This window comes from Chiloscyllium punctatum, chromosome 45 (genome assembly GCF_047496795.1).
Source record: "Chiloscyllium punctatum isolate Juve2018m chromosome 45, sChiPun1.3, whole genome shotgun sequence".
Lineage (NCBI taxonomy): Eukaryota > Metazoa > Chordata > Chondrichthyes > Orectolobiformes > Hemiscylliidae > Chiloscyllium > Chiloscyllium punctatum.
Window position 1 is genome coordinate 8,405,411 of NC_092783.1, and position 26,612 is coordinate 8,432,022.

Consider the following 26,612-nt stretch of genomic DNA (forward strand, 5'->3'; position numbering starts at 1 on the left):
ACTTGCCTGCAACCAAATGAAATAGATATGCAAATTTGAACCAACAAGATGTTTGTGGCGGACGTGTTGAACAGTTAGCAGAGACTAGTACCTCGTAGAGCTTGTTCCTGCGATGAGCCTCTGAGCTGAGGTCTTCTCTGTGAAAAAAAGTTTTGTGGTGTTGCTGTGAAAAAGTGTTTTGTGTGAGTTTGGATGTTAAAACTTTATAATATCATTTCTAACAGTGCAAAATATCTGGCACACATCTACAATGGCCTGAGTGCCCTCTTCCTGAGCTGTAACAATTCTGTGATTCTGTAAAATACACAAGCTAGTACTGCCAAATTATTAAAAACCGAAAGAGCTGTGGATGCTGGAAATCGGAAACAAAAACAGACATTTGCTGGAACAGCACAGCAGGTCCAGCAGCATCTGTGGAGAGAAATCAGTTAACCTTTTAGGTCCAGTGACCCTTCCTCAGAACTGAGGAAATAAAGTACTTTTTAGTTCAATCGTAAAGCTTTGTTTCTTTATATTTATTTGCAGATGACAATGCTACTGAGGCTCCAGGAAGCAGCCAATTATACCCAAAGTTGTGAAGGCGAAAACATCATGGAATCGTCTTTGCAATCGACACATTGAGAGGAAAAATACATCAAGGAATATGGGAGCCATCTTGTTTTTAATCATGCCACAACTACACTTTGGATATTGTAGTCCTGAAACAGAAGTATATTCTGTCATAGATGTAGTTAGGTAGAGGGCTAAATTAATGGATGGGTAAAATTGTAGGTGTAAAGCCCAAAATCATATGTAAGTTAACTGTGATCATTTATTGTAAATCATATTACCTAGCCATCTGGAAGAAAAAGAAACATCTAACTATATGGACTGTTAATGCTGTATTTGTACTTTATAATTCAAACTTCAAAAGTGCATGGCAATCATTTAAGCAGAAACAAATAAGATTTTAGTGAGCTTTATTAAGGTTAACTCCTAATCTACAACTCAAACAATTATAGGAGCCATCGCTGTTCCACTACTGCTGCCATCTCAGATGTCACACTGGTGCTGATTGGAGAACCTCTCCACTAATTTCTACCACTTATCGAGCTCAACACCTCATACGTTCACACAGCTAAGATGTGAATCATGGTGAAATCACTAAAGCAGAAATTTGTTGTTTTCCAAGTTCTAAGCTAGTAATTGTTCATTTTGTAATTGAAATATCTTTGTGCCCTGAATTAAAAGTGAAATGTTTTCTGAAATTAGGATGTGCTTTCAGTTTTAAGGTGGTAATGAGAAAATATTCTATCACTCTGTTCTTGGTAGGGTGAAATATTCCAGGTTACTGGGCACTTAAAAGGTGCACTGAAAATGTTTAGAACATAGAAAAGTACAGCACAGAACAGGCCCTTCGGCTCACAATGTTGTGCCAAAGATTATTCCTAATCTAAAACAAAATAGTCATGATTTGGAGATGCCGATGTTGGACTGGGGTGTACAAAGTTAAGAATCACACAACACCAGGTTATAGTCCAACAGGTTTAATTGGTAGCACACTAGCTTTTCACCTGATAAAGGAGCGGCGCTCTGAAAGCTAGTGTGCTTCCAATTAAACTTGTTTGACTATAGCCTGGTGTTGTGTGATTTCTAACTAAAATAAAATAACCTAACTTACGCACCCCTCAATTCACTGCTGTCCATGTGAATGCCCAGCAGTTGCTTAAATGTCGTTAATGACTTTGCTTCCACCACCACTGCTGGCAACGCATTCCATGCATTAGTACTAAAAATGGTGATTCCCATCCTATACACTCTGAATGCAGGAGAGGCATAAATTAAAGATAAAGGCCATCATATTAGAAGAAATATTTTTTCTTCTGCGTTGAATTGTACCTGATTCCTGCATATGTTTTAGCTTCCAAAATTTCCAGAATTTGAGGAAAAATCAACCGTCAAGCACAAGATCATCAACAAATAAATAGCAATGTGGCTGTGTTCTCTGATTTAATGTCCTGCTAAATACAATTACTACTTCATAAAAAGATGAAAACTATATAAGCAAGGAAACAGTTGCTGAAATCGTACTAAAGCAACATTCCATTTCACATCTAACACTAGACATTAGTCCTATACAATGGCATGAAATCGGCAACCAAAGATAATTTTACATGAGGGAAATTGCTGGCTACTAATCCTTTCTGAGAATTTTTGAGTGGTCGCTATTTTCAAATGTGATCTATACACCATGGTATCATGAACATCAGTAGGATAGGTTCCTTGCAGCCAAATCTGACAACAAAGAACATCCATTTCTGATTACAACTGACAATTTTCTAGAGGATATTCTATTAAGGTTCTGGAATTTATGTAATTGACGTTTAGATGTGCAACTATACCATGGGACTCTAAATGTAGCTCTTTCAAGAAACCTTTTACCATTTTCTAAACTTCTGCCTCCTGATCTAGCAACAATACTCCCTGTCCTTATTTGCAACTGTTCCCATTTTAACAGAAGGTTGTCATTGTGCAGACGTTATTACTGATTTGTAGGATATTCAAGTAGAAATGGCATATTGCAAAATTAGTTATGCAAATTAATGTAAAATTCTGCAAGTATTGCAGTACGTCAAAGTAGTTTCATCAGGCAGCAGCAGAGAAACACTGCCTGTCAAAATAAGAATTTTTATTTGTGCTGCATTATTGACCAATCTTCAGCAGGAAAGTGGAGATTATGATCATCAACCTGAGTAAAGAAAGTGCATTTCAGGTCATAGGATTTTATTTATAATCAGCCATATTCAACTACAACATAGTTGGACATATGAATCTTCCAAAATTTCTACCAAGTGTTGTTGCTGGCTGTTTAAGAAAACATTAAAGAGTGCTTTCTACAATTTGGTCATTCAGAATGTTTCATTAATTTCAATGAAACAGATTCAGGAATTTCGCACTTCAAGGATAAATGTTTGAAGTTCACTAATTTCAACAAAAAGACTTTACTTTAAAAAAAATCAGATCTATTAAATGTTCAATTATCACAATGAAGCTTTTGCTGTTAAAATAATATCCTGAGAAAGGAAATGTTGCACCCTGTTTCATTTCAATTCGTAATTTCACTGTAACAAGAAATACAACAAAATTATCTCAAATATTCAGTCACAATAGGGAAAATAAAAAAAATAGAAAATAGGGAATAAGAATCATTTATTGAAATGACTCATATTTCATGTTGACAAACCTAGTTTAAAATTGAGCTTTCTCTATTCTTACATCAAGATGGAAGTCTGCCCCTCAGCCATAATGAGCCTAGGATTTCATCTTCTGTGCTACTTAGCAAAATACTTAGCATTCTTTGGCACAATTTCTTGCCTCAAGTTTCTGATTTTTGTGCTGAATGTAGAAAACAGTTTGGAAGCAGTTGCATTGCATATTTCTGACTTTTTAAAATATTGTACTTTAGAGTGTTCCACCACCAAAACCACGAAAGCACATCCTAATTTGACCTAGCGTCTATTTTCAAGATAAATTTTTGATTGCAGTGTGGCCTGACAGATATTTCCATCAAAGCATACCAACTTTACTATTAAATTGAGGTGCTCACATTGAGGTAATTTTGTTTCCCATTATTCACTTCACAGGTACTGCAAGCTGTGATAGCTAAATATATGGTACATTCTCAAAGGAAAGCTTCAGGCTTGGTTGTTGCTTGCCTCAAAGCAATTCAAACTTAGAATCTGTAGAGCCTTTCATATTTTATCTTCTGTCATTAATTACTTTCCTGTTTATCTACACAGTAATAATGTTTGAGTAAAGATTTTCACTCATGAATTATTTAATTCAGTAGGAAATTGAAGTGAATATCAAATATTAATATCATTGATTGAAATATATTTGAAATTAAATATATCAATAGTTATTAGTTTTGCTTTCTCCTAGTTTGGAAAGACAACTAGCCTTTTGCTATTTCATTTATCATCCTGGATCTGGATTCCTACATTTTGCAGTCTTTTTAAGAGTGATAGAATGAAAACTTCTTCCCTTTTATAATATATTTTGACAAAATAGTTGTCATAGTGAGCTTTTACTTGATACAACATCCATCTTATGGAGTGATACTTAATTTGACATGGATTGCCAAATTGGCAATTTCATTCAATGAAGTAACATGATTCATTAATGTAGGAAGTAGAAAACTCCACAGCTTGCCAGCAGGAAGATGGGATGCTCTGGTGTTTGGGAAGGGCTAAACAGAACTTGCAAATTGTGCTTTTGTCCTAGTAATCCTTGCTGTTGATGCTCAGAATGAAAATGGGTTCCATACACAAGAACACGTACTTTCCAATTTGATTAGAACAAAATCAATCTACTGGAAAGAAAGAAAGAAACAAAATTCAGACAATGTGTTTCTGTTGATGATTAGGCAGATGGTATTCTGGCAATCCTCTTAAGAATAAAACACACAACTTGTTTGTTGCCTTCTCATCTGATAAGTAAAATCTTTATTCTTTACAAATCTGATGGTCTTTACATATCATTCTACAAGAAATTTCATTCTTTTCAAATCATCCATTTATAATAATAAAGGAAAACCAGTTCCCACAGAATGAAAATTATCATTGAAGTAATGCTATTTGAATTTTAATAACTAGTATTAGAACAGTTCCTTCTGAGATATAAATGTTCAGCCTTTTTTTTCTTATTCACTCTAGTATTAATAATCTTGACTTTTATTTGGTCAGATTTATTCAGAGCCTGTACTTTTGCATCCAAACTATCTTTCTGTTTTCTAAAACTGGGACATTCTTAGGTAGATTCTTTAGCTAACTGAAAGCTGAAACATTAAACTTCAACTGAGCAGTGTCATTTCAGCAAATCAACTAAATTGGGATTTATTAAGCTATTGTTCATACATGCCCCCATAAGCAACAAGGAAGCAGACATGAAAAAGTTGGACATTGAAATTATGGAACTGTGTGGTTTATTTTGTGCTATCCTCTTGTGTGATTTAAGTTCATTTTTGTTCATTCTTGTTTAACCTATCTATTCCTAAGTACCAATGCATGACCTGTCTACAACATTTGGTTGTGTTGGTCTATTCACATCTGAAAAATTACATCAGTTTTATAATTTTAAGAAGGACACATTTTACTTTGACAGAATTTCAGTTATAACAATTTCTCTTCAAAAAGTATTTGGGAAGAGTGAGTGGAAAACATCTCTAAGTTAATTTTACTGTGCAGGTAGATTTAGACAAATTGTTGTCATGAACCAGATATTGTAATGAATTATTTAGAGCCTGAAGATTTCCTTTGACATTCTAATATTAAGCCTTTCTGTACTTAAATCAACTGTATGGTGCTGAAACTACGCCTTAAAGATTACAATTTAATCACCTGATCCAATTCTTTCTATTGGAATACTCAAGGTTAATAGTACTGTTTCAAACCAGCTAGAAGTACTGTATACAAAAATATTAACCTAAAACCTCTGCAATGTCTAGTAGTCTTAGATTAAGAGCAAGTTCACATTTTGAGTGTACTCTGTGTATGAATAAGTACCGCATTTATACTATTGTTTGTCAGAACAAAACTATCATAAATATTAAATGTTTATTTTCGAATACACAGGTGAGAGTTGGCACAGAGTCAAAAATTATCCAACAGCTTCTTTAATTGGTTTAAATTTCAAACTAGTAACCCATTAAATTATTTTGATGTTTTTGAAACATACTTTGTAAAAAGTGAATGACAGTTGTATCTGTGAGGTGTCCCAGTAGCTTCAGTACTATATCACTAAATTCTGAATAGAAAATTCTGACAGAATTGTTTAGGCTTCCCACCGGAAGCAAGCTGATCATGTTGTATAGAATTTGTAATGTGGAAAAAGTGGAATGGGGTGTGATCTCTTTCTGCAGTATTCTATTGCTTTTGCCAGTAATTCAACCATGGCCAAGCACTGTCAATCAAGCTGTAACATCCAACTCTTAGTGAATGCGAAGAGTTGCTTTTAAAAGGGTGAAGGGGAATGTTGTAAAACCAAATACAAATTTAGAGTAAGGGATGATATCAGTAATTGTAATTCCATAGCATTATTTAGTTTCCTTGATGTGGAAGCTTTTTGTTTAATAGTGACACCAAATCAAGGCAAAGATGACAATAGTTGACTGACAATAATTATTTTAATTTTTGGTGTTTTATTAATTCTCAAGTTTTCACTCAGTAGGATTGGCCAGGTGCATACATTCGATTACATATTCTGTAGGACTATTACACAAGGTCTTGTAGTGCGTCACATCATGCACACGTAATTTCATATCCATGTCTTACTATGCTGCTCTCAATTCTTCAACCTCATAGTGAACAAGCACATGCAAATATGAATCAAAGCACAAAAGTTTTACACATCACTCAACCTGGCTGAGCACACTGAAATCCACCTATTACTATAAATTCCAATAAGTCACATTTGCACCAGGAGGTGGTTAGATGTTTCCCATGCTACTTATCAACATCTAATATACCGCATTATCTGGTCATCTGGGTCTTGCCATGCAGTGAAGGAAGGGGAAAGCTTTTAGTTTCCTTGCAATTGGCTAGCAGCAGAGTGGTAATTTTAGTTTAAATTTCAATGGTTTTTGATATATACCTTGAACGTGGTGCAAACTTTAATGGAAAACTTTGTGAATATGATGTTAAATAAAATGGGTAACAGCATCATAATTCATTATGCAGCTGGAATACAAAGAAACTTTACAGTCCAAATAGAAGAAATTTGGAGTCGAGAGTTATATTTACTCCAAAGTATATCTTTGGATTCATATGGATAATATCCGATTGCTGACAGTTGTTTTTACTGAAAATCAAACAATTGGAAGTTATAAACCTGGATGTTTGACAATGATCACCAATACCAGATTTTTTTTGTGGATGGCTGGGGATGACTTGAATGCTGTTTTTTTCCCTGGCTTTCACAGTGTAACTACTTTTAAAATTATAACTTTGGGGGTTTCCTTCTTGAACCATTGTTGACTGAAATGCACTTTAGAAAATCCAAATATTTTTCCTTCCTGCATATACATTGTTTGATATTTGGGTGGGACATAAGGATGCATTCATGTGAATCAAGACAAAATATATCTCTCTCAATTTGGAATGCATAGTAAATTAGCATCTAGGACGATAAAGGTATGGTTAGTTTTGAGTTGTTTTCTGTTCCTAATGCAAATTTTATTTGTGTCTTAGGTGTTGTCCTACTCAATAATCACTCAAAATTGTTTATTCAGAAAGTCACGCAGTAATAATTTGTTTTGGACAGTGGTACATAAAGGGCCATGATGGATTGTCCATTCATGATACAGAGTGCCTAATACTCAGTTTAATTACAGCTAATGGAATCAAATATCAGTGGCTGGTCCAATACTATTCACTTTCTACGACCATTCAAGACGTATTATGTCTTCTGGTTGTATATTTTTAGACGCACCATTGTTAAACTAGCCATCAAATAAATTACAAGCAAAGGTAATCTTAGAGGAAATGATACAAACCTGTTGTTTAAGGGATTTCTGTAACTCACTTAAAACCTTACATATTTCAGCACTGAGATTTTAACATCATATTCAAATATCCAACCATATAAAATTGGCACCACTTCCACAAATAAACACCACCAAATTCTAAATAAGCAAGTTTGTAGAATTCTTCTGATTTGTAATCAGTTAGTCTGGCCCAAATTATTTTTATTTAATTACTAAAAATTATTTTACATTGTCTTAAGACTTGTGGTTTTCGAATGGTTATGGAATTTATAACAAAAAAAGTTCTGAGTTCATTTGAAACCACGGTAAATGGTTGAAAATTGATTTCTGCAGATCTGTTTATTTGTGACACGACAAAATGACCATGGAAACATTTTTTAATACATATATCTAATACCATAAATGCCCAATTGACTTTGTAATGTCGTAAAAGAAAAGGGAGCTTCCTTCCCTACCACATCTGATATACATATGATTTCAGTTCTGACCTTTTTTTCAATCATTTATGTTTAAGCGTGTAATTATTTTTTGTTGTTTTTTGGACTCTGATATGTTTTCCAATGTGTAATAGAACTAATTTTCTTCCTCTATTACTCATGTTAATATGTTCTGTTAAGAGTGAAAAAAGGTCTTTGAACCGGTCACTAAGTGGAAATTCACTATAACTTTAAAAACATTTTGTGCAAGATGCCTACAGGTAATGAGTAGCTGCCATTTAGAAGTGATTAAATATTACCAATGAAATAATCAAAGTAAGATTCAAATTTTAAACGATGGCAAATGTTTACAAATTGTGTTTCCTATGGTTGAATCTGCTGGCAGTATCTTTACATTTTCTGGTCATATATTTAAAAAAATACTATTTTTGAGCAAAATGTTGCAGAATGCAATCTTATCTAATAACGTAATTTAGTTGAATTAATTAAATTTTGAGCATATTCCTCAAGTTAATTTTGAACCTTATTCATGTGAAACGTATCTGCATCAGTTTATAATATTTGTTGCTACAGCAACATGAAACTTCTTATAAAAGCAAAAAAAAAGTAAAATGCAGATTAAGTATTCACCATTGTGCCACAGTTTTCAATTATATAAACATATATTTGGTGCTTGTTTCTTCATGTAAATATACACTGCAGCAACCAAAAATTGAAATGTTTAATCCTGGTCAACTGTGTAAATATGCAGTATGGAAAAGCTCATTGACAATGGTCTGTTGTTGCCCTCAAATGTTGTCCACAAATAACTTGCATTTCTGGCATTTAAAAGAAAAATTCTTCTCTCACAGCTGTTTCTTTTTAGTGCAGATGACCTTGTCTAAATGATAACTAGTGAAACAAGGTCATGGCAATTGATAGAGATGAATATCAAGGCTCTTTACATGCAAGTAATTTCATTATTTTTCTTAATTGATACCTTCTGGTATTGGAAGGTATCTGTGATATTTAGACAGTGTGCTTGATAGATGCACTATAAATAATTTATGTGAAGCAGTTGTGGACCAGCGGGTGTTCCTTTGTGTTTATGTATAAGAAGACAATTGAGCAGAATTTTAAAGAAAGCTGAAATCATATAAACAGTAACTATCTGTTAAGCATGATAATATGTCATGGCATCGTAATATTTTGCTATTTAATTTCTTTTGAATGTTATTCAATGTAACTAGAAATGTTATTAATGAAGTTAAACTCTTAATTTTACTTGTGTTACTTTTATAATTCAAATGGTTCTTTATACAAATGTAGAGGTGAACAGTTACTCTGAATTTATTATCAGAGTATTTGCACAGTTACTGGTTAGGTAATTAAAAAGAAAACTGCCTTTTACAGTATAGAATTTTTTACAGGTTTCTCTTGTGTCATGTTTTTGGAGTTGTAGGATATATTTGAAGAGGTTTTTTCCGTACGTATAGAGTTTGGACTACCACTTTCAATCAAGCCTATGTGATGTGCTTCTAATGGTTATTTCTGATAGTGTGTGTGGATTAATGTGCTAAACAGAAGCAATGATTTATTGTGAGAGGCTAGGCAACAATTTCTATTGGCATTTTAAAGATCCGCTCCACATAGATGATTGGAAACCTATTTTATTAGATTGTTCATAAAGCTCCTTTTTGATAAACCCTTAGAATTTGTAAGCAAATATTTAAGGAATTAACTAAATTAGTGGAGTCATTTCCCTTCAGTTTAATTGTATTCAATTAGATAGCTGAAATACTAATTTTGATTGGATGATATTAGGTCTGATAAAACTCAAATGTTCTCATCTTCTTCATTGAACATATTGGATATAAAGTTGAGAGATTTAAAGAGGTATGTGTCAGGCATTATTCTCTTTCATCAGATATTAGAAGTATGTTCAGTCAGTGATGGACTATTTAATACACAACATCCTTTATTCTTCAGTTATACATAGACTTGGGTGTAATGTTTAAACTTTAGTAAAATGAGTATCCAAAACTCTATGCAATTTTGCTGTAATGCCTCAGCCTTAAAGTGATATTATAAAATCCAAAAGAAATTAGAAATATCTTAAGACTGGAAATATCAACAAATATGATAATATTTTAATAGTTTTCAAACCCTTTGTAGACCATACAGAAAGGATGTTGTTTCCTCTTTTATCCATTTTAACAATTAAAGATGTCAGTTTTAATTTTACAACCCATATACATTGATATTTACTTAAACACAGAATTAACATGTGATTTTATTTGTTAAAACAACTAAAGTGAAATAATATCCACTGGGAGAGTCCTCTAAAATGTAAACTGATTTGATAATCTGAATTGGAAAGATCGATGTTTCTCTAATCCCAGAAATACATCTGTGTCAGATCATAAAAGAACACAAGTATGATTCAGTTTCTACCCCAACCACTGAAAGTGGAGCAGCACAGCCAATACAGATTGCTGAATGGTCTTGTTTATATGCCATTAAATTGGATTTGCTAGAATTTAAAAGCATTAACATTACAATGTTTACTAAACTGTGAAGTCATAGACTCCCATGTTAGCATGTTATTATGTTTGCCTAGGTGCTCAGTTTTCAGTTACTTTTTATGAACAAGTTTTGCAAAGCAGTTCTTTGTAAACTCGCTTTATATTTTGTACATTATAATGTATACAATGTAAATAAGCAATGTCAGCGACAGCAATCATTTAAAACGTCTGTAGTCTTTCAAAGAAACTAATGGATTCTGTATTTTGTGCCAGAGTAAGTTATTGACCACCCTTGCTCTTGGCCTAATACCAACCTGAAGCATGTTTCTTCGACAATAAAATTATCATCTGTCTAACCTTCTGTCCATTAAAGTGATGCTACATAGCTGTCTGTTGTTTTTTTTTCTACTATCAATTGGAAGTTAGAATTGAAATGTAAATAACCCAATTTATGTTGCATGTCATGAAGACAAACTTAAAGATGCAAATAAATGGCACCAGTATAGATTAGTGTAAAATAATCTATGAAATACTGTATTTTGCTGATCTACAGCACTTTATTGCAAAGTTGTATGGAGCAGCTAGAACCAGCTTCATAGTTGCTCACACTTGTCTTTCTAGAAATCTAGAATCATGAACTTGTGAACTTCTCTCTCTCCCTCACTCTCTCTCAGCATAATCCCTATAAACCGAAGATGCTTAAATACAACTAATATTAAAGGAACATGAAAGCTGACGTAAGCAGAAAATATAATTTTGATCTTTAGAGACCATTCGCCTGAAAATCTGAGGCAGCATGTGCCTCAACAAAGCCTAAAATGAACTATTGGACAATTTGTTAGTGATGATGAGTGTTTCTTATCAATCAATATATTTAATATAAGCATTGGAAACTGAGCATGGAAACAATCAGTCAGATATGAGGCTGGAAGTAATTGTTTGGGTTATTCATGACCATGCAATGCTTTTATATGGCATTTGTTTATTCCTTTAAAGTGGACAGCTAATTTACTTTGAATAGCTGAATGTGTTTTAAGATAGGATATGGTACACTTTCATATGTCTGACTATATTCCTGTTACTGACAATAGTAATATGAATACGCCTGCTCCACAAACTCAACCTTTAAACTAGCCACATGGACTTTGCAATTTCAGTAGCGGGTGTGGGAGGTCACCCAAGGAAAAGTGAAGTTTGGCTCCTGGATGGGCAGGGCAGAAGTTGCCATAGCCCTGGCTCTGTTCAAAGTTGAAAAATTAAGATTAAAGCATAATCAATCCCTCCAGCTATCTGCCATTCACTTCCCATGCCCATTTGTGCCAACTATACCCACCTCATGCCAACCTGTGGACCTATTCACCTAGCTCTATTCTCTTGTACCTCTGTGCCAGATATTGCCCATCAAATCTCTTATGCAACCTGTGGTCTCATCTCTCATGGTCAATTATACCTCTTATGCCCATCACCACAGTCCTTCACATCCAATTAGCCCAATTGTCCTTTTATGGCCCTTATATTGATTCTATTTCCACTTGTAACACTTTGCCCTTCCCTCTCAGTACAAACATTTCAATACATTGAAATTCCTTCAGCTAACCCCTTATGGAAATAAGCACTTCCATTTTGTAAGTAGTTGGAACTATCTGTTGAAACCTCAGAGATGAGTGTTGGTAGCGTAATGGTGTTGTCACTGGAATAATAATCCAGAGACCCAGGCTAATGTACTAGTGACATAAATTCAAATTCCAGCAGGACAGCTGGTGAGATTTGAATTGATAAATATCTAGAATTAAAAGCCAATCAATGGTAACCATATGACCATTGCTGTTTTGAAAAAGAAAGTGTGGTTCTCTAGAGTCAAACAGCATGGAAACAGACCCTTCGGCCCAACGAGTCCATGCTGTACTGTTACGACACAGCGGTAAACCCTTCTATTAATTAAATCAAACACCCAGAAAAGCTCACCTTGCCTTATAATCTGTTAAAATATGAGTGACTGAGTACTCCGAAATTCCACTATCTGAAGAAAATAATATCAATTTATTCTTTAACGCTAAGACTGAACATTAAACAACTATTCACAATTTTCTGCCCCTCCTTTCTTTTAACTAGTTATTATGTGCCTCCAACTCTAGAAAAATATACTGTTCCAATAAAACACTTATTAAAATTACATCAACTTAATTTCAAAACCGTACAGCGGCTGTCATCTCCGGTGTATCTTCTTGGAGTCATAGAGATGTACAGCATGGAAACAGACCCTTCGGTCCAACCCATGCCGACCAGCAATCCCAACCCAATCTACCCACCTACCAGCACCCAGCCCATATCCCTCCAAACCCTTCCTATTCATAAACCCATCCAAATGCCTCTTAAATGTAGCAATTATACCAGCCTCCACCACTTCCTGTGGCAGCTCATTCCATACACGTACCACCCTCTGCGTGAAAATGTTGCCCCTTAGGTCTCTTTTATATCATTCCCCTCTCACCTTAAACCTATGTCCTCTAGTTCTGGACTCCCCGACCCCAGGGAAAAGACTTTGTCTATTTATCCTATCCATGCCCCTCATAATTTTGTAAACCTCTATAAGGTCACCCCTCAACCTCCGACGCTCCAGGGAAAACAGCCCCAGCCTGTTCAGCCTCTCCCTGTAGCTCAGATCTTCCAACCCTGGCAACATCCTTGGAAGTTTTTTCTGAACCCTTTCAAGTTTCACAACAGCTTTCCAATAGGAAGGAGACCAGAATTGCACACAATATTCCAACAGTGGCCTAACCAATGTCCTGTACAGCCACAACATGACTTCCCAACTCCTGTACTCAATACTCTGACCAATAAAGGAAAGCATACCAAATGCCTTCTTCACTATCCTATCTATCTGCGACTCCACTTTCAAGGAGCTATGAACCTGCACTCCAAGGTTTCTTTGTTCAGCAACACTCCCTAAGACCTTACCATTAAGTGTATAAGTCCTGCTAAGATTTGCTTTCCCAAAATTCAGCACCTCACATTTATCTGAATTAAACTCCATCTGCCACTTCTCAGCGCATTGGCCCATCTGGTCCAGATCCTGCTGTAATCTGAGGTAGCCTTCCTCACTGTCCACTACATTAGATTAGATTAGATTACTTACAGTGTGGAAACAGGCCCTTCGGCCCAACAAGTCCACACCGCCCCGCCGAAGCACAACCCACCCATACTCCTACATCTACCCCTTACCTACACTACGGGCAATTTAGGATGGCCAATTCACCTGACCTGCACATCTTTGGACTGTGGGAGGAAACCGGAGCACCTGGAGGAAACCCACGCAGACACGGGGAGAATGTGCAAACTCCACACAGTCAGTTGCCTGAGGCGGGAATTGAACCCGGGTCTCTGGCGCTGTGAGGCAGCAGTGCTAACCACTGTGCCACCCACTAATTTTTGGTTGTCAATTTTGGTGTCATCTGCAAACTTACTAACTGTACCTCTTATGCTCGCATCCAAATCATTTTTGTAAATGACAAAAAGTAGCACCGATCCACTGGTCATAGGCCTCCAGTCTGAAAAACAACCCTCCACCACCACTCTCTGCCTTCTACCTTTGAGCAAGTTCTGTATCCAAATGGCTAGTTATCCCTGTATTCCATGAGATCTAACTTTGCTAATCAGTCTCCCATGGGGAAGCTTGTCGAACGCCTTACTGAAGTCCATATAGATCACATCTACTGCTCTGCCCTCATCAATCTTCTTTGTTACTTCTTCAAAAAACTCAATCAAGTTTGTGAGACATGATTTCCCATGCACAAAGCCATGTTGACTATCCTGAATCAGTCCTTGCCTTTCCAAATACATGTACATCCTGTCCCTCAGGATTCCCTCCAACAACTTGCCAACCACCAGGATCAGGCTCACTGGTCTATAGTTCCCTGGCTTGTCTTTACCACTCTTTTTAAACAGTGGCACCATGTTTACCAACCTCCAGTCTTCCAGCATCTCACCTGTGACTATCGATGATACAAATATCTCAGCAAGAGGCCCAGCAATCACTTCTCGAGCTTCCCACAGAGTTCTTGGGTACATCTGATCAGGTCCTGGGGATTTATCCACTTTTAACCGTTTCAAGACATCCAGCACTTCCTCCTCTGTAATCTGGACATTTTGCAAAATGTCACCATCCATTTCCCTACAGTCTATATCTTCCATATCCTTTTTTACAGTAAATACTGATGCAAAATATTCATTTACTATCTCCCCCCATTTTTCGTGGCTCCACACAAAGGCTGCCTTGCTGATCTTTGAGGGGCCCTATTCTCTCCCTAGTTACCCTTTTGTCCTTAATATATTTGTAAAAACCTTTTGGATTCTCCTTAATTCTATTTGCCAAAGCTATCTCATGTCCCTTTTTGCCCTCCTGATTTCCCTCTTAAGTATACTCCTAGTTTCTTTATACTCTTCTAAGGATTCACTCAGTCTATCCTGCCTAGACCTGACATATGCTTCCTTGTTGTGGTTCTGTTCGCCGAGCTGGGAATTTGTCTTGCAAGACAAATTCCCAGCTCGGCAAACAGAACCACAACAACGAGCACCTGAGCTACAAATCTTCTTCCAAACTTTGAATATGCTTCCTTCTTTTTCTTAACCAAACCCTCAATTTCTTTAGTCATCCAGCATTCCCTATACCTACTAGCCTTCCCTGTCACCCTGACAGGAATATACTTTCTCTGGATTCTTGTTATCTCATTTCTGAAGGCTTCCTATTTTCCAGCCATCCCTTTACCTGCGAACTTCTGCCTCCAATCAGCTTTCAAAAGTTCTTGCCTAATACCATCGAAATTGGCCTTTCTCCAATTTAGAACTTCATCTTTTTGATCTCGTCTATCCTTTTCCATCACTATTTTAAAACAAATAGAATTATGGTCACTGGCCCCAAAGTGCTCCCTTACTGACACCTCAGTCACCTTCCCTGCCTTATTTCCCAAGAGTAGGTCAAGTTTTGCACCTTCTCTAGTAGGTACAGCCACATACTGAATTAGAAAATTGTCTTGTACGTACTTAAGAAATTCCTCTCCATCTAAACCTTTAACACTATGACAGTCCCAGTCGATGTTTGGAAAGTTAAAATCCCCTACCATAACTACCCTATTATTCTTACAGATAGCTGGCATCTCCTTACAAGTTTGTTTCTCAATTTCCCTCTGACTATTGGGGGGTCTATATTACAATCCTATAACAAGTCTATAATATAATACAATGTGATCATTCTTATTTCTCAGTTCCACCCAAATAACTTCCCTGGATGTATTTCCAGGAATATCCTTTCTCAGCACAGCTGTAATGCTATCTCTTATCAAAAATGCCACTCCCCCCCTCCTCTCTTGCCTCCCTTTCTGTCCTTCCTGTAACATTTGTATCCTGGACCATTAAGCTGCCAGTCCTGCCCATCCATGAGCCATGTTTCCTCTGGCTAACGATCTCCCTGGGTCATCTTCTTTCTTTTTACTACGAAGATGTTTCATATGAAAAGGTACCTTTGATAGAGAGTGTTTCAAATGGCAGTTGCTCTGTCTGACATTCAAATTACCTGCCTTTTTATACCCCCAACATCAAATTATGTAAATGGTTCGATGCTGGCAAAACAAGAAATTCAAACTCGATTGGGCTTTAGTATCCTGGCGCTTAATTTAACTTAATTGGTTAAATTCAAATTGTTGTCAAAACAGCAACCAATTCAAGTGTCTATTTCACAGCCAAATGTTACATATTTTCAATTTTCTAGTATACTCTGAGACTGCTAGTTAGTCATATGACAGGTGTTTGTAAGCTGTAAGTGCAAAACAGCATTCACTTTCTCTTAAAGGTACAGTACATGCCTTCAACTTCATAGCAGTACATAATCCCAAACTACACTAGTCCCACGTGCCTGCTCCTGGTGCATATCCCTCTAAACCTTTCCTATTCACGTACTTAAACTAAGTTTCTTTTAAGCATTGTAACAGTGCCCACATACACCACTTCCTCAGGAAGTTCATTCCATATGCGAACCATCTTCTGTGTAAAAACATTTGCCACTCATGTCTTTTTAAAATTTCTCTCCTCTCACTTAAAAATATGCCCTCTAACCTTGAAATTCCCCATCCAAGTAAAAGACACCTACCAATAACCCTATCTACACTGCTCATAATTTTATAAACCTCCAGTGAAAAGGTCCCATCCTCTCCAGCCTTTCTTTATAACTCAAACCTTCCATACCCGGCAACATCCTGGTAAATCTCTCCTGAACCCTCTCTAACTTATTAATATCCTTCCTCTAACAGGACTGGACGCAGTACTCCAAAAGAGGTCTCACCAATCACTTGTGCAACTTCAACATGTTTTCCCAACTCCCAAAATGTTCTTGAAGGAAGAAAATCTGTCATCCTTACTGGGTGTGGCCTATATGTGGTCATGCAACACATATTTAATGGCTTACGTCATCAGGCACCCTGCATTGTTTAGCAGTTATTTTTTAAATCCTATATTTTAATTGAACAGTTTCTTGGCACTGCAAAAGCTGTCAGTCATCATGTCAGTCACCTGCAAAGTGATGGAAGGGGTCACCCACAGTGCTATTAAGTAGCACTTGCTTAGTATCAATCGGCTCAGTGATGCTCAGTTTAAATTCTGCCACAGCCATTGGAATCATTGGGGTGAGGAATGGGAACACTCCTATCTGATTGAGTCCTACCTAACAAAAGAAGGCAATTATTGGAGGTCAGTCATCTTCATTCCAGAATGTTACTACAGGAGTTCCTTAGGATAGGCTGCAGTCACATTAATGTTGGTTTATGGTCAGGAGAGAGTGCTATCACCCATTTTCCTTTCTAGATATTTTGGATTAACTCATTCATACTTGTTTTTACACTTCTCTGAAACAGGTGGGACGTGAACCTAGATCTTCTAGTTCAAACCGAGGGACACTACCACTGTGCCACCAGAACCCTGTAGTCCTTTAAGGTAATTTTTTTTTAAATGAACTAAAGTCTAACCTCTGGAGCAAGTAGGATTTGTACCTGACTCTCCTAGCTCAGAGGTAGGGATGCTATCACACCAGCCCTCCTTTCCTTAGGGTAGATATTTTCTAATCGGCCTGTTTGGAGATGTTATCACAAACCTCTGAAGTAGGTGGGACTTGAACCCAGGTTTCCTGGCTCAAAGGTGGGAACACTACTGTTGTGCCACAACAGCCCCTTCTTTCCTTAGAATATCTTTCCTCTGATCAATCTATTCAGAGATGTTGTTACATACATCGAAAGTAGATGGGACTTATATGTAGGCCTCCTGGCTGAGAAGTAAGGACACGAGCATTGCACCAGATGATATCTCTTTACTTAGGGTACTGTCTTAGGCTCAACCATCTTCAGCTGCTTTGTCAATTACCATAGCTTCATGAAATGGTCAGAAGTAGGGATCTTTATTGATGCTTTCATGCTTCAGGTCTATCTTTCAATCCAAGATACTCCAGTAGCTTGTGTTCATCTGCAGCAAGCTTGGATAATATCTAGGCAACATTTTGGTAAATGATTGGGGGTGCTGGGGTCACAGTGAAATGCCAATAATATTATTGGTGCACTTGTGCTGAATCCGCTATTATCAATATATAGGTGGTTACCATTGGCCAGGAACTGAATTGGACATGGCTACAAGAGTAGCTTGGAGAATGAGAATTTTGCAGTGAATAACTGCTCTCCTGCCTCCCCAGTCTTTGTCCACCATTTACAAGGCACAAATCATGGGTGATTGAATACTTTCTACTTGCCTGGATAGCATTTGAGAAGCTTTACACCTTCCAGATAATCAAATCCATTGATTAACATGCAATCCACCACTTTCAACATTCACTCTCTTCAATAGACAATAGACAATAGACAATAGACAATAGATGCAGGAGTAGGCCATTCAGCCCTTCGAGCCTGCACCGCCATTCAATATGATCATGGCTGATCATTCCCAATCAGTATCCTGTTCCAGCCTTATCTCCATAACCCTTGACTCCACTATCTTTAAGAGTTCTATCCAATTCTTTCTTAAATGAATCCAGAGACTGGGCCTCCACTGCCCTCTGGGGCAGAGCATTCCACACAGCCACCACTCTCTGGGTGAAGTAGTTTCTCCTCATCTCTGTCCTAAATGGTCTACCCCGTATTTTTAAGTTGTGTCCTCTGGTTCGGCACTCCCCCATCAGCGGAAATATGTTTCCTCCTGCCAGAGTGTCCAATCCTTTCATAATCCTATACGTTTCAATCAGATCCCCTCTCAGTCTTCTAAACTCAAGGGTATACAAGTCCAGTCGCTTCAGTCTTTCCGTGTAAGGCAATCCTGCCATTCCAGGAATTGACCTCGTGAACCTACGCTGCACTCCCTCTATAGCCAGAATGTCTTTCCTCAAATTTGGAGACCAGAACTGTACACAGTACTCCAGGTGTGGTCTCACCAGGGCCCTGTACAGCTGCAGAAGCACCTCTTTGCTTCTATACTCAATCCCTCTTGTTATGAAGGCCAGCATGCTATTAGCCTTCTTCACTACCTGCTATACCTGCATGCTTGCCTTCATTGACTGGTGGACAAGAACACCCAGATCTCTCTGAACAGCCCCTTTACCTAATTTGATACCATTGAGGTAGTAATCTGCCTTCACACTGATACTACTTTGAATTGATGCCATACTATCTACAAAATGCACTGCAGTAACAAGTATCGTACCGCAGCACTGCATCAGTTCATGACCGTTGCCATTTCAAAGGACTAAGAGTAATAGATGAATGAAACCCACTACCATCCTGCAGGTTCTCCTCCAAGTCACACATTTAGAAATATTTTTCTGTTCTTTCACTGTCACGATGTCAAAGTCCTTGAACTCTTTCTCTAATACAGTGCACCTAGACCCCAAGGATAGAAGGAGTTGAAGACAACAGCTCATGTTCTCCACCATCTTGAGGGATAGTTGATAACTGCTGACCTAATATGCAATGCCTACATCCCATGAACAAATTTTAAAAATTATGTATAACCCTCTATACATACAAGCATGCCTGACCAGAGAACAGCCTGCCACCTAAAAAAGGTATCCAGGGGTACCCTGGAAACATGCCAAATAAAATGGCAATGAGAACAAACCTGCTGTTCTGGGGTTTGGTTTCCATTCTCCTTTCCACATTCCAGGAATTCCACTGTCTGATTTTGTTTGGAGGCAACTGATCATTCAAGCATCCAGCTGATAGCTGCTACATACCCATGGTTTCTATCTGAAAATAAAATAATGAAATGTGCACCATTCAAAGTTTAAATTATCTTTTTCAAAGTGACATTCATTGCTGTACAACGATCATGAATCTTGGTGTTAATCTTTTTCTAGCTCGTTTGCGTCAGGACCATGAATCCCATATAAAGCTTCTCTTCACATTTTGAGGCTGTCACTACTGTAACACAGAAATCAAATAACTCAGTGGTTTAGGGCTGTACCAGAAAATTCTTAATAGTTTTATGAAATATTGATTATAATATTGGTCGATATATGACTCACCAACATTGCACATTTCAGATAAGAACCAGGTGAGAGTGAAAAACAATTAGATTATAGCAAAGGAATCTTTCAAAGTACATTTTAACCTAATGATTTGTTACTATATAGCCACAGGATATATGGAAGCAGCCAAGAATAATGCTTAAAATAGCACAGTGTGTCCTTGTGAAGGTTTTGAATCTCAGATTCAAATGAAAAATACTTTAAACAAATAGTCTTGAATGACTTTGAGCACTGGACAATAGAGGACAATGAAAGATCAGCATTAAAGATAGGCTTCTGAAGATTATTTTAACAGACAACTGAAAATGGTACAGTAAGTGATGTAAATGACCTTGGAGATAGTACTGAGAACTACTAAGATCTTTATGTTGAAGATCCTGAATTACACAAGCAGATTAGAAAACTGGTTTTGTTTTCTTTGAAACAGAGAATATTAAAGGGAGATATATGTGTTACAGTCATGAGGGGTTTAAGGATATAAAGAGAAAATGTTTCTACTGGCAGATAGGTCAGACATTAAAGAATAGAAATTCAAAATATTGACAGAAGAACCAAAAGGGAAATGAACAGAATTATTTGGTACAGTGATCAATTATTTTTTAAGCCTTCAATAGTAACATTTAAAAGACAATTAAGTAGATACTATAAAAGTAAATGTTTGCCAATCTATGGGAATAGATGAAGAACATGAATTTCGGAGAACAAGTTGGCACTTCAAGTCCATTTGATCAGATCATGGCTGATCCTGTAGTGGGCTCAGCTCCACTTTCTTGTTTTGCCACATAATCCTTGACTCACTTGTCTGCTATAAATCCAACTCACTCAGTCTTGAATAAATTCAAGGACACAATGGGGAGTGAGATGAATTGGTAAGTTTTTTTTAAAAATCTGGTGAAAGCACTATGGCTTTTAGATTCTATGTGAAACTGATTTGACAATTTTCTACCCTATCCATGGACCTTCATTCACTCAGAATTCAAATTCTTAAAATTACCCATATTAATGATGTTTAAAACCTCCAAAATGGTAAAATGTAGGGAAGCCCTTAAGGAAACAAAATGCCAGAAACTCTTTTTGGAATCCCTCTTAGTCTCCCATTATAGATTTGTTGAAAGCTGGGGTCTTTGTTCTTGAATTTCTCCACATTCTCCATTAGCGTTGCAAATGGAAGAGCCTGAAAATTGTGTATTTCTCAGCAATACAGACTAATAGTATCCTATGGTAAAAACAATGACTGCAGATGCTGAAAACCAAATACTGGATTAGTGGTGCTAGAAGAGCACAGCAGTCAAGCAGCATCCAACGAGCAGCAAAATCGACGTTTTGGGCAAAAGCCCTTCATTAGGAATAAAGGCAGTGAGCCTGAAGCGTGGAGAGATAAGCTAGAGGAGGGTGGGGGTGGGGAGAGAGTAGCATAGAGTACAATGGGTGAGTGGGGGAGGAGATGAAGGTGATAGGTCAAGGAGGTGAGGGTGGAGTGGATAGGTGGTACCGAGTTTGTTTCACAACATGGTTAATCGTATCCTATGTCAGCTGTAATGATATCAGCTGATGGTACTATTGAATAATAGTGATCCCAGAATAATATCTGGCTGGATGGAGTTTTTTTTTGTTAGTAAACATGGTGGTTAGTTATTGTGACGTATTCATTTAATGCTGCAGAATTTTTTTAATGGCAGAAGAGGAGGAAGAAATGGTCCTCTCTACACAGATGCTCCCAGAGCAGCTGAAAATCCCCAGTAGTTTCTGTTTTTAATCAGCTTTCCAGCATCTGAAAAATGTGGCTTTAATTTCTTTATCTATAAATTAGCATAGCAGTCATAAAAACTGTAAATTAGAATAGCAAATAAATTATTACAAATCCCTGTAAAGTTTTTTATGAAAGCTGAAGGAAAATCATGTACCTCAGGAATTACTGTATTGTAAGACCAATACTATATCAGCCTGTTTCTGTTGCCTCAAATTTGATTTAGTTATGGTAGTTAATGAGAGTAAACCTATGATGAAAAGTAGGATTCTGTACCAGTTTATTCACTTGTCCATTTTCATTTTACTTTCTTTCATGAAGAAAATGAATACTTCTCTCATTACGAGGTTCTCAATGGATGATGTGCCATTACAATTATGGAAAAACAACTGTGTTTTTCTAATATGAATTGTGTTTGCAGACAAGTTGTCTGGCTGCATTTGAAGTCATAATATGCTGGAATATTAATGGTTGGTTTGGAAATGTGATAGGGTGAACATGTTAAAGACAATGCAATAATTCTAGACGATTGCATTTCATGTTGTACAGCCTGTTTCATTTCACTCATTCTAGCCTCTGCTTGCTGGATGCTAATTGTGGCATAACCCACCCAATAGACTGGAAGCAGAGGCTAACCGGGAAGACACTAGAGCAAAAATGGCAGGAGTTTGTAGGTATAATTGAGGACACTGTACAGAGGTTCATTCCCAAGAAAAGAAAGATTAACTGGGGAGGGATTAGACAACCTTGGCTGACAAAGGAAGTCAGGAAATGTATTAAAGAAAAAGAGAGATCCTATAAAGTGGCTAAGAACAGTGGGAAATCAGAAGATTGGGAAGGATACAAAAGCCAACAGAGGATAACAAAGAGTGTAATAAGAAATGAGAGGATCAAATATGAAGGTAGGCTAGCCAGTAATATTAGAAATAATAGTAAAAGTTTCTTTCAGTACATAAGAAACAAACGACAGGCAAAAGTAGACATTGGGCCACTTCAAACTGATGCAGGGAGCCTAGTGATGGGAGATAAGGAAATAGCAGAACTTAACAAGTACTTTGCATCAGTTTTCACAGTGGAAGACATGAGTAATATCCCAAAAATTAAAGGGTGTCACGGGGCTGAGTTGAGTATGGTTGCCATTACGAAAGAGATAGTGCTAGAAAAGTTAAAAAGTCTTAAAATTGATAAACCTCCTGGCCCCGATGGGATACACCCTAGAGTTCTGAGAGAGGTTGCTGAGGAAATAGCAGAGGCATTGGTTGAGATCTTTCAAGAGTCACTGAAGTCAGGAAAGGTCCTGGATGATTGGAAGATGGCTGTAGTAACCCCCTTGTTCAAGAAAGGATCAAGGCAAAAGATGGAAAATTATAGGCCAATCAGCTTAACCTCGGTTGTTGGTAAAATTCTAGAATCCATCATTAAGGATGAGGTTTCTAAATTCTTGGAAGAGCAGAGTCTGATTAGAACAAGTCAACATGGATTTAGTAAAGGGAGGTCATGCCTGACAAACCTGTTGGAATTTTTTGAAGAGGTAACAAGTAGGTTAGACCAGGGAAACCCAGTGGATGTGGTCTATCTGGACTTTCAAAAGGCCTTTGATAAGGTGCCACACGGGAGGCTGCTGAGCAAGGTGAGGGCCCATGGTGTTCGAGGTGAGCTGCTGGGATGGATTGAGGATTGGCTATCTAACAGAAGGCAGAGAGTTGGGATAAAAGGTTCTTTTTCAGAATGACAGCCGGTGACGAGCGGTGTCCCGCAGGGTTCGGTGCTGGGGCCACAGCTGTTCGCATTATATATTAATGATTTGGATGAGGGAACCGGGGGCATTCTAGCGAAGTTTGCTGATGATACGAAGTTAGGTGGACAGGCAGGTAGTACTGAGGAAGTGGGGAGGCTACAGAAGGATCTAGACAGGTTGGGAGAGTGGTCCAGGAAATGGCTGATGGAATTTAACGTGAGCAAGTGCGAGGTCTTGCACTTTGGCAAAAAGAATAAAAGCTTGGACTACTTTCTAAATGGTGAGAAAATTAATAAAGCCAAAGCACAAAGGGATCTGGGAGTGCTAGTCGAGGATTCTCTAAAGGTAAACATGCAGGTTGAGTCCGTGATTAAGAAAGCGAATGCAATGTTGTCTCTTATCTCAAGAGGGTTGGAATATAAAAGCAGAGATGTACTACTAAGACTTTATAAAGCTCTGGTTAGGCCCCATTTGGAGTACTGTGTCCAGTTTTGGTCCCCACACCTCAGGAAGGACATACTGGCACTGGAACGTGTCCAGCAGAGATTCACACGGATGATCCCTGGAATGACAGGTCTAGCATATGAGGAACGGCTGAGGATACTGGGATTGTATTCGTTGGAGTTTAGAAGATTAAGGGGAGATCTAATAGAGACGTACAAAATAATACATGGCTTTGAAAAGGTGGATGCTAGAAAATTGTTTCTGTTAGGCGAGGAGACTAGGACCCGTGGACACAGCCTTAGAATTAGAGGGGATCATTTCAGAACGGAAATGCGGAGACATTTCTTCAGCCAGAGAGTGGTGGGCCTGTGGAATTCATTGCCACGGAGTGCAGTGGAAGCCGGGACGCTAAATATCTTCAAGGCCGAGATTGATAGGTTCTTGTTGTCTAGACGAATTAAGGGCTACGGGGAGAACGCTGGCAAGTGGAGCTGAAATGCGCATCAGCCATGATTGAATGGTGGAGTGGACTCGATGGGCCGAATGGCCTTACTTCCACTCCTATGTCTTATGGTCTTATGGTCTTATGGTCTTATGGTCTTATGGTCTAATCAACTTTGCTACAGTAATGTACATAACATCATCCTTGGATGCTTTACTTCCTTATATCATGAACTATTTCCCCAAGTTTTCAACACCAGCATGATATGTTTGCAGGTTTTTGTATTTTATGCAAAACAAAAAGAGATAAAGCTATATCTGAACCAAATATCTTGTGGAATTTTCTTTTTCAATTAATTTTATAAAATCAGACATTCCACGACCAAAAGTGCATTATCCCTGAATAAAATCTGGCTTGATGGAGTTTTTTTTGTTCGTAAAGTTGGCGGTTAGTCATTGTGATGTATTCATGTAATGCTGCAGAATTTCTTTAATGGCAGAAGAGGAGGAAGAAATGGTCCTCTCTACACAGATGCTCCCAGAGCAGCTGAAAATCCCCAGTAGTTTCTGTTTTTAATCAGCTTTCCAGCATCTGAAAAATATGGCTTTAATTTTTTTTATCTATAAATTAGCATAGCAGACATAAAAACTGTAAATTAGAGTAGCAAACAGATTATTGCAAATCTCTGCAAAGCTTTTAATGAAAGCTGAAGGAAAATCATGTACCTCAGGTATTATTGTAATTCAAGACCAATACTATATCAGCCTGTGCTGTTGCCTCAAATTTGAGGAGAAGAATCAAAACCTAGATGAGTGTGTGATTTTGAGCATGGGGTGACAGGAATAGTAGCAGGTGGGTAGACTCAGCAAAACTATTCATATGCTGTAAAGCAACACCAACCTTCCAACTTCTACACTTCACTGGCGAGTGATGAGCTGCTTGCACCCTACCTCTTCATGTGAGATGAGAGGCCCTTAACATTTCATTAATGGCTCAATTAAGATGATGTTTCAACTGACTTTTAAATTTAATGGTCCATTAATGGGTTTACTGGGCTCCTTGAAACTCACCAACAAAAGATAAGGTTGAAACGCAGTATGCTTGAGAAGGCCCAATCAATCTCAGGAATGTAATGTATTGAATACCAATACAGCCAACACCGATCTGCTATTCAGAGACCTCTTGTTGGATAGCAGAGAAGAGTGAAACTTGCACGGGATACAATCGGTGACTTCTTGTTTTACAGGCAGACACTAAATGTCCTTGATGTGCCTTGTTAACAGTTTGGATCGAAAAGGAAGCCAAAGATAAAAGCCATCCTAGTCTGCACTTGTTATTTGAACTCTACCACAAGACAAACTGTAGGCAGTCGTCTTCAGTTTACTTTAATAAACACCTCATCTTGAACACTGCTGCTTGGTGCACTCAACATGGATTCAGAAGCTACATTGATATGACTGTTACGCAGCTGTTAGAAAACACAGACACTGATAGGGATACACAGGTATACGCAAAGCTGTGAACTGCCACTAAGGAAAACAAAGAAGCCAGGATAGTTGAAACATTAGTTAAAATAAAATGGCTGGAACTTTTCCCTCACCAGCTCCTGCTCAAATAGCAGTGGATACAAAGCAAAAGTACAATTCCTTCGATATACAACAGTTGAGTTATGAAATAGCATAATACTTTGATTTGAGCTTTCATGAGGAATGAAGGACTGGAGCAATGAAGGACTTGCAAAGCAATTTTTCAAAGTGTATATTCCAGTGAAAAGGAATGGCTGTCAGAAAAGGTGTAATCTGCCATGGGTGCCTAAGGAAATAAGGGAGGCTATCAAATCAAAGGAGAAGTCAAACAAAGTGGCCAAGATCAGTGGGGAATGAGAAGATTGGGAAAGCTGTAAAGGTCAACTGAAAGTCACAAAAAGAGCTGTAAAGAAAAGTAAGATAGAACATGAGAAAAATCTAACTCAGAATATAGCAAAAGTTTCTATAAGTATATAAAATAACAAAGAGAGGCTAAAGTAAAAAATGTTGGTCCTTTAGAGGATAAGAAGGGACATTTAGTCATGGGATCTGATCAAATGGCCGAGGCATTGAACAGGTATCTTGTGTCAGTCTTGACAGTGGAGGACACGAACAACATGCCAGTAATTGACAAAGATATGAAGGTAGATGAGGACCTGGAAACAATCATAATCACGGAAGTGGTAGTGTTGGGCAAGATGA

General features: G+C 37.6%; 1 protein-coding gene across 8 annotated transcripts in view; it reads left to right on the forward strand.

Moving 5' to 3' along the window:
* LOC140467146 (neuron navigator 1-like) overlaps window positions 1-10,848 on the forward strand; it is a 641,282-nt gene extending 630,434 nt beyond the window's left edge. For all 8 annotated transcript variants that reach the window (XM_072563228.1, XM_072563227.1, XM_072563230.1 and 5 more), the window contains one exon: window positions 526-10,848. In XM_072563228.1, coding sequence (XP_072419329.1) covers window positions 526-621 — 96 coding nt within the window. In that variant the 3' untranslated portion in view covers window positions 622-10,848. The remainder of the gene's footprint in view (window positions 1-525) is intronic.
* Window positions 10,849-26,612: the final 15,764 nt, after the last annotated feature.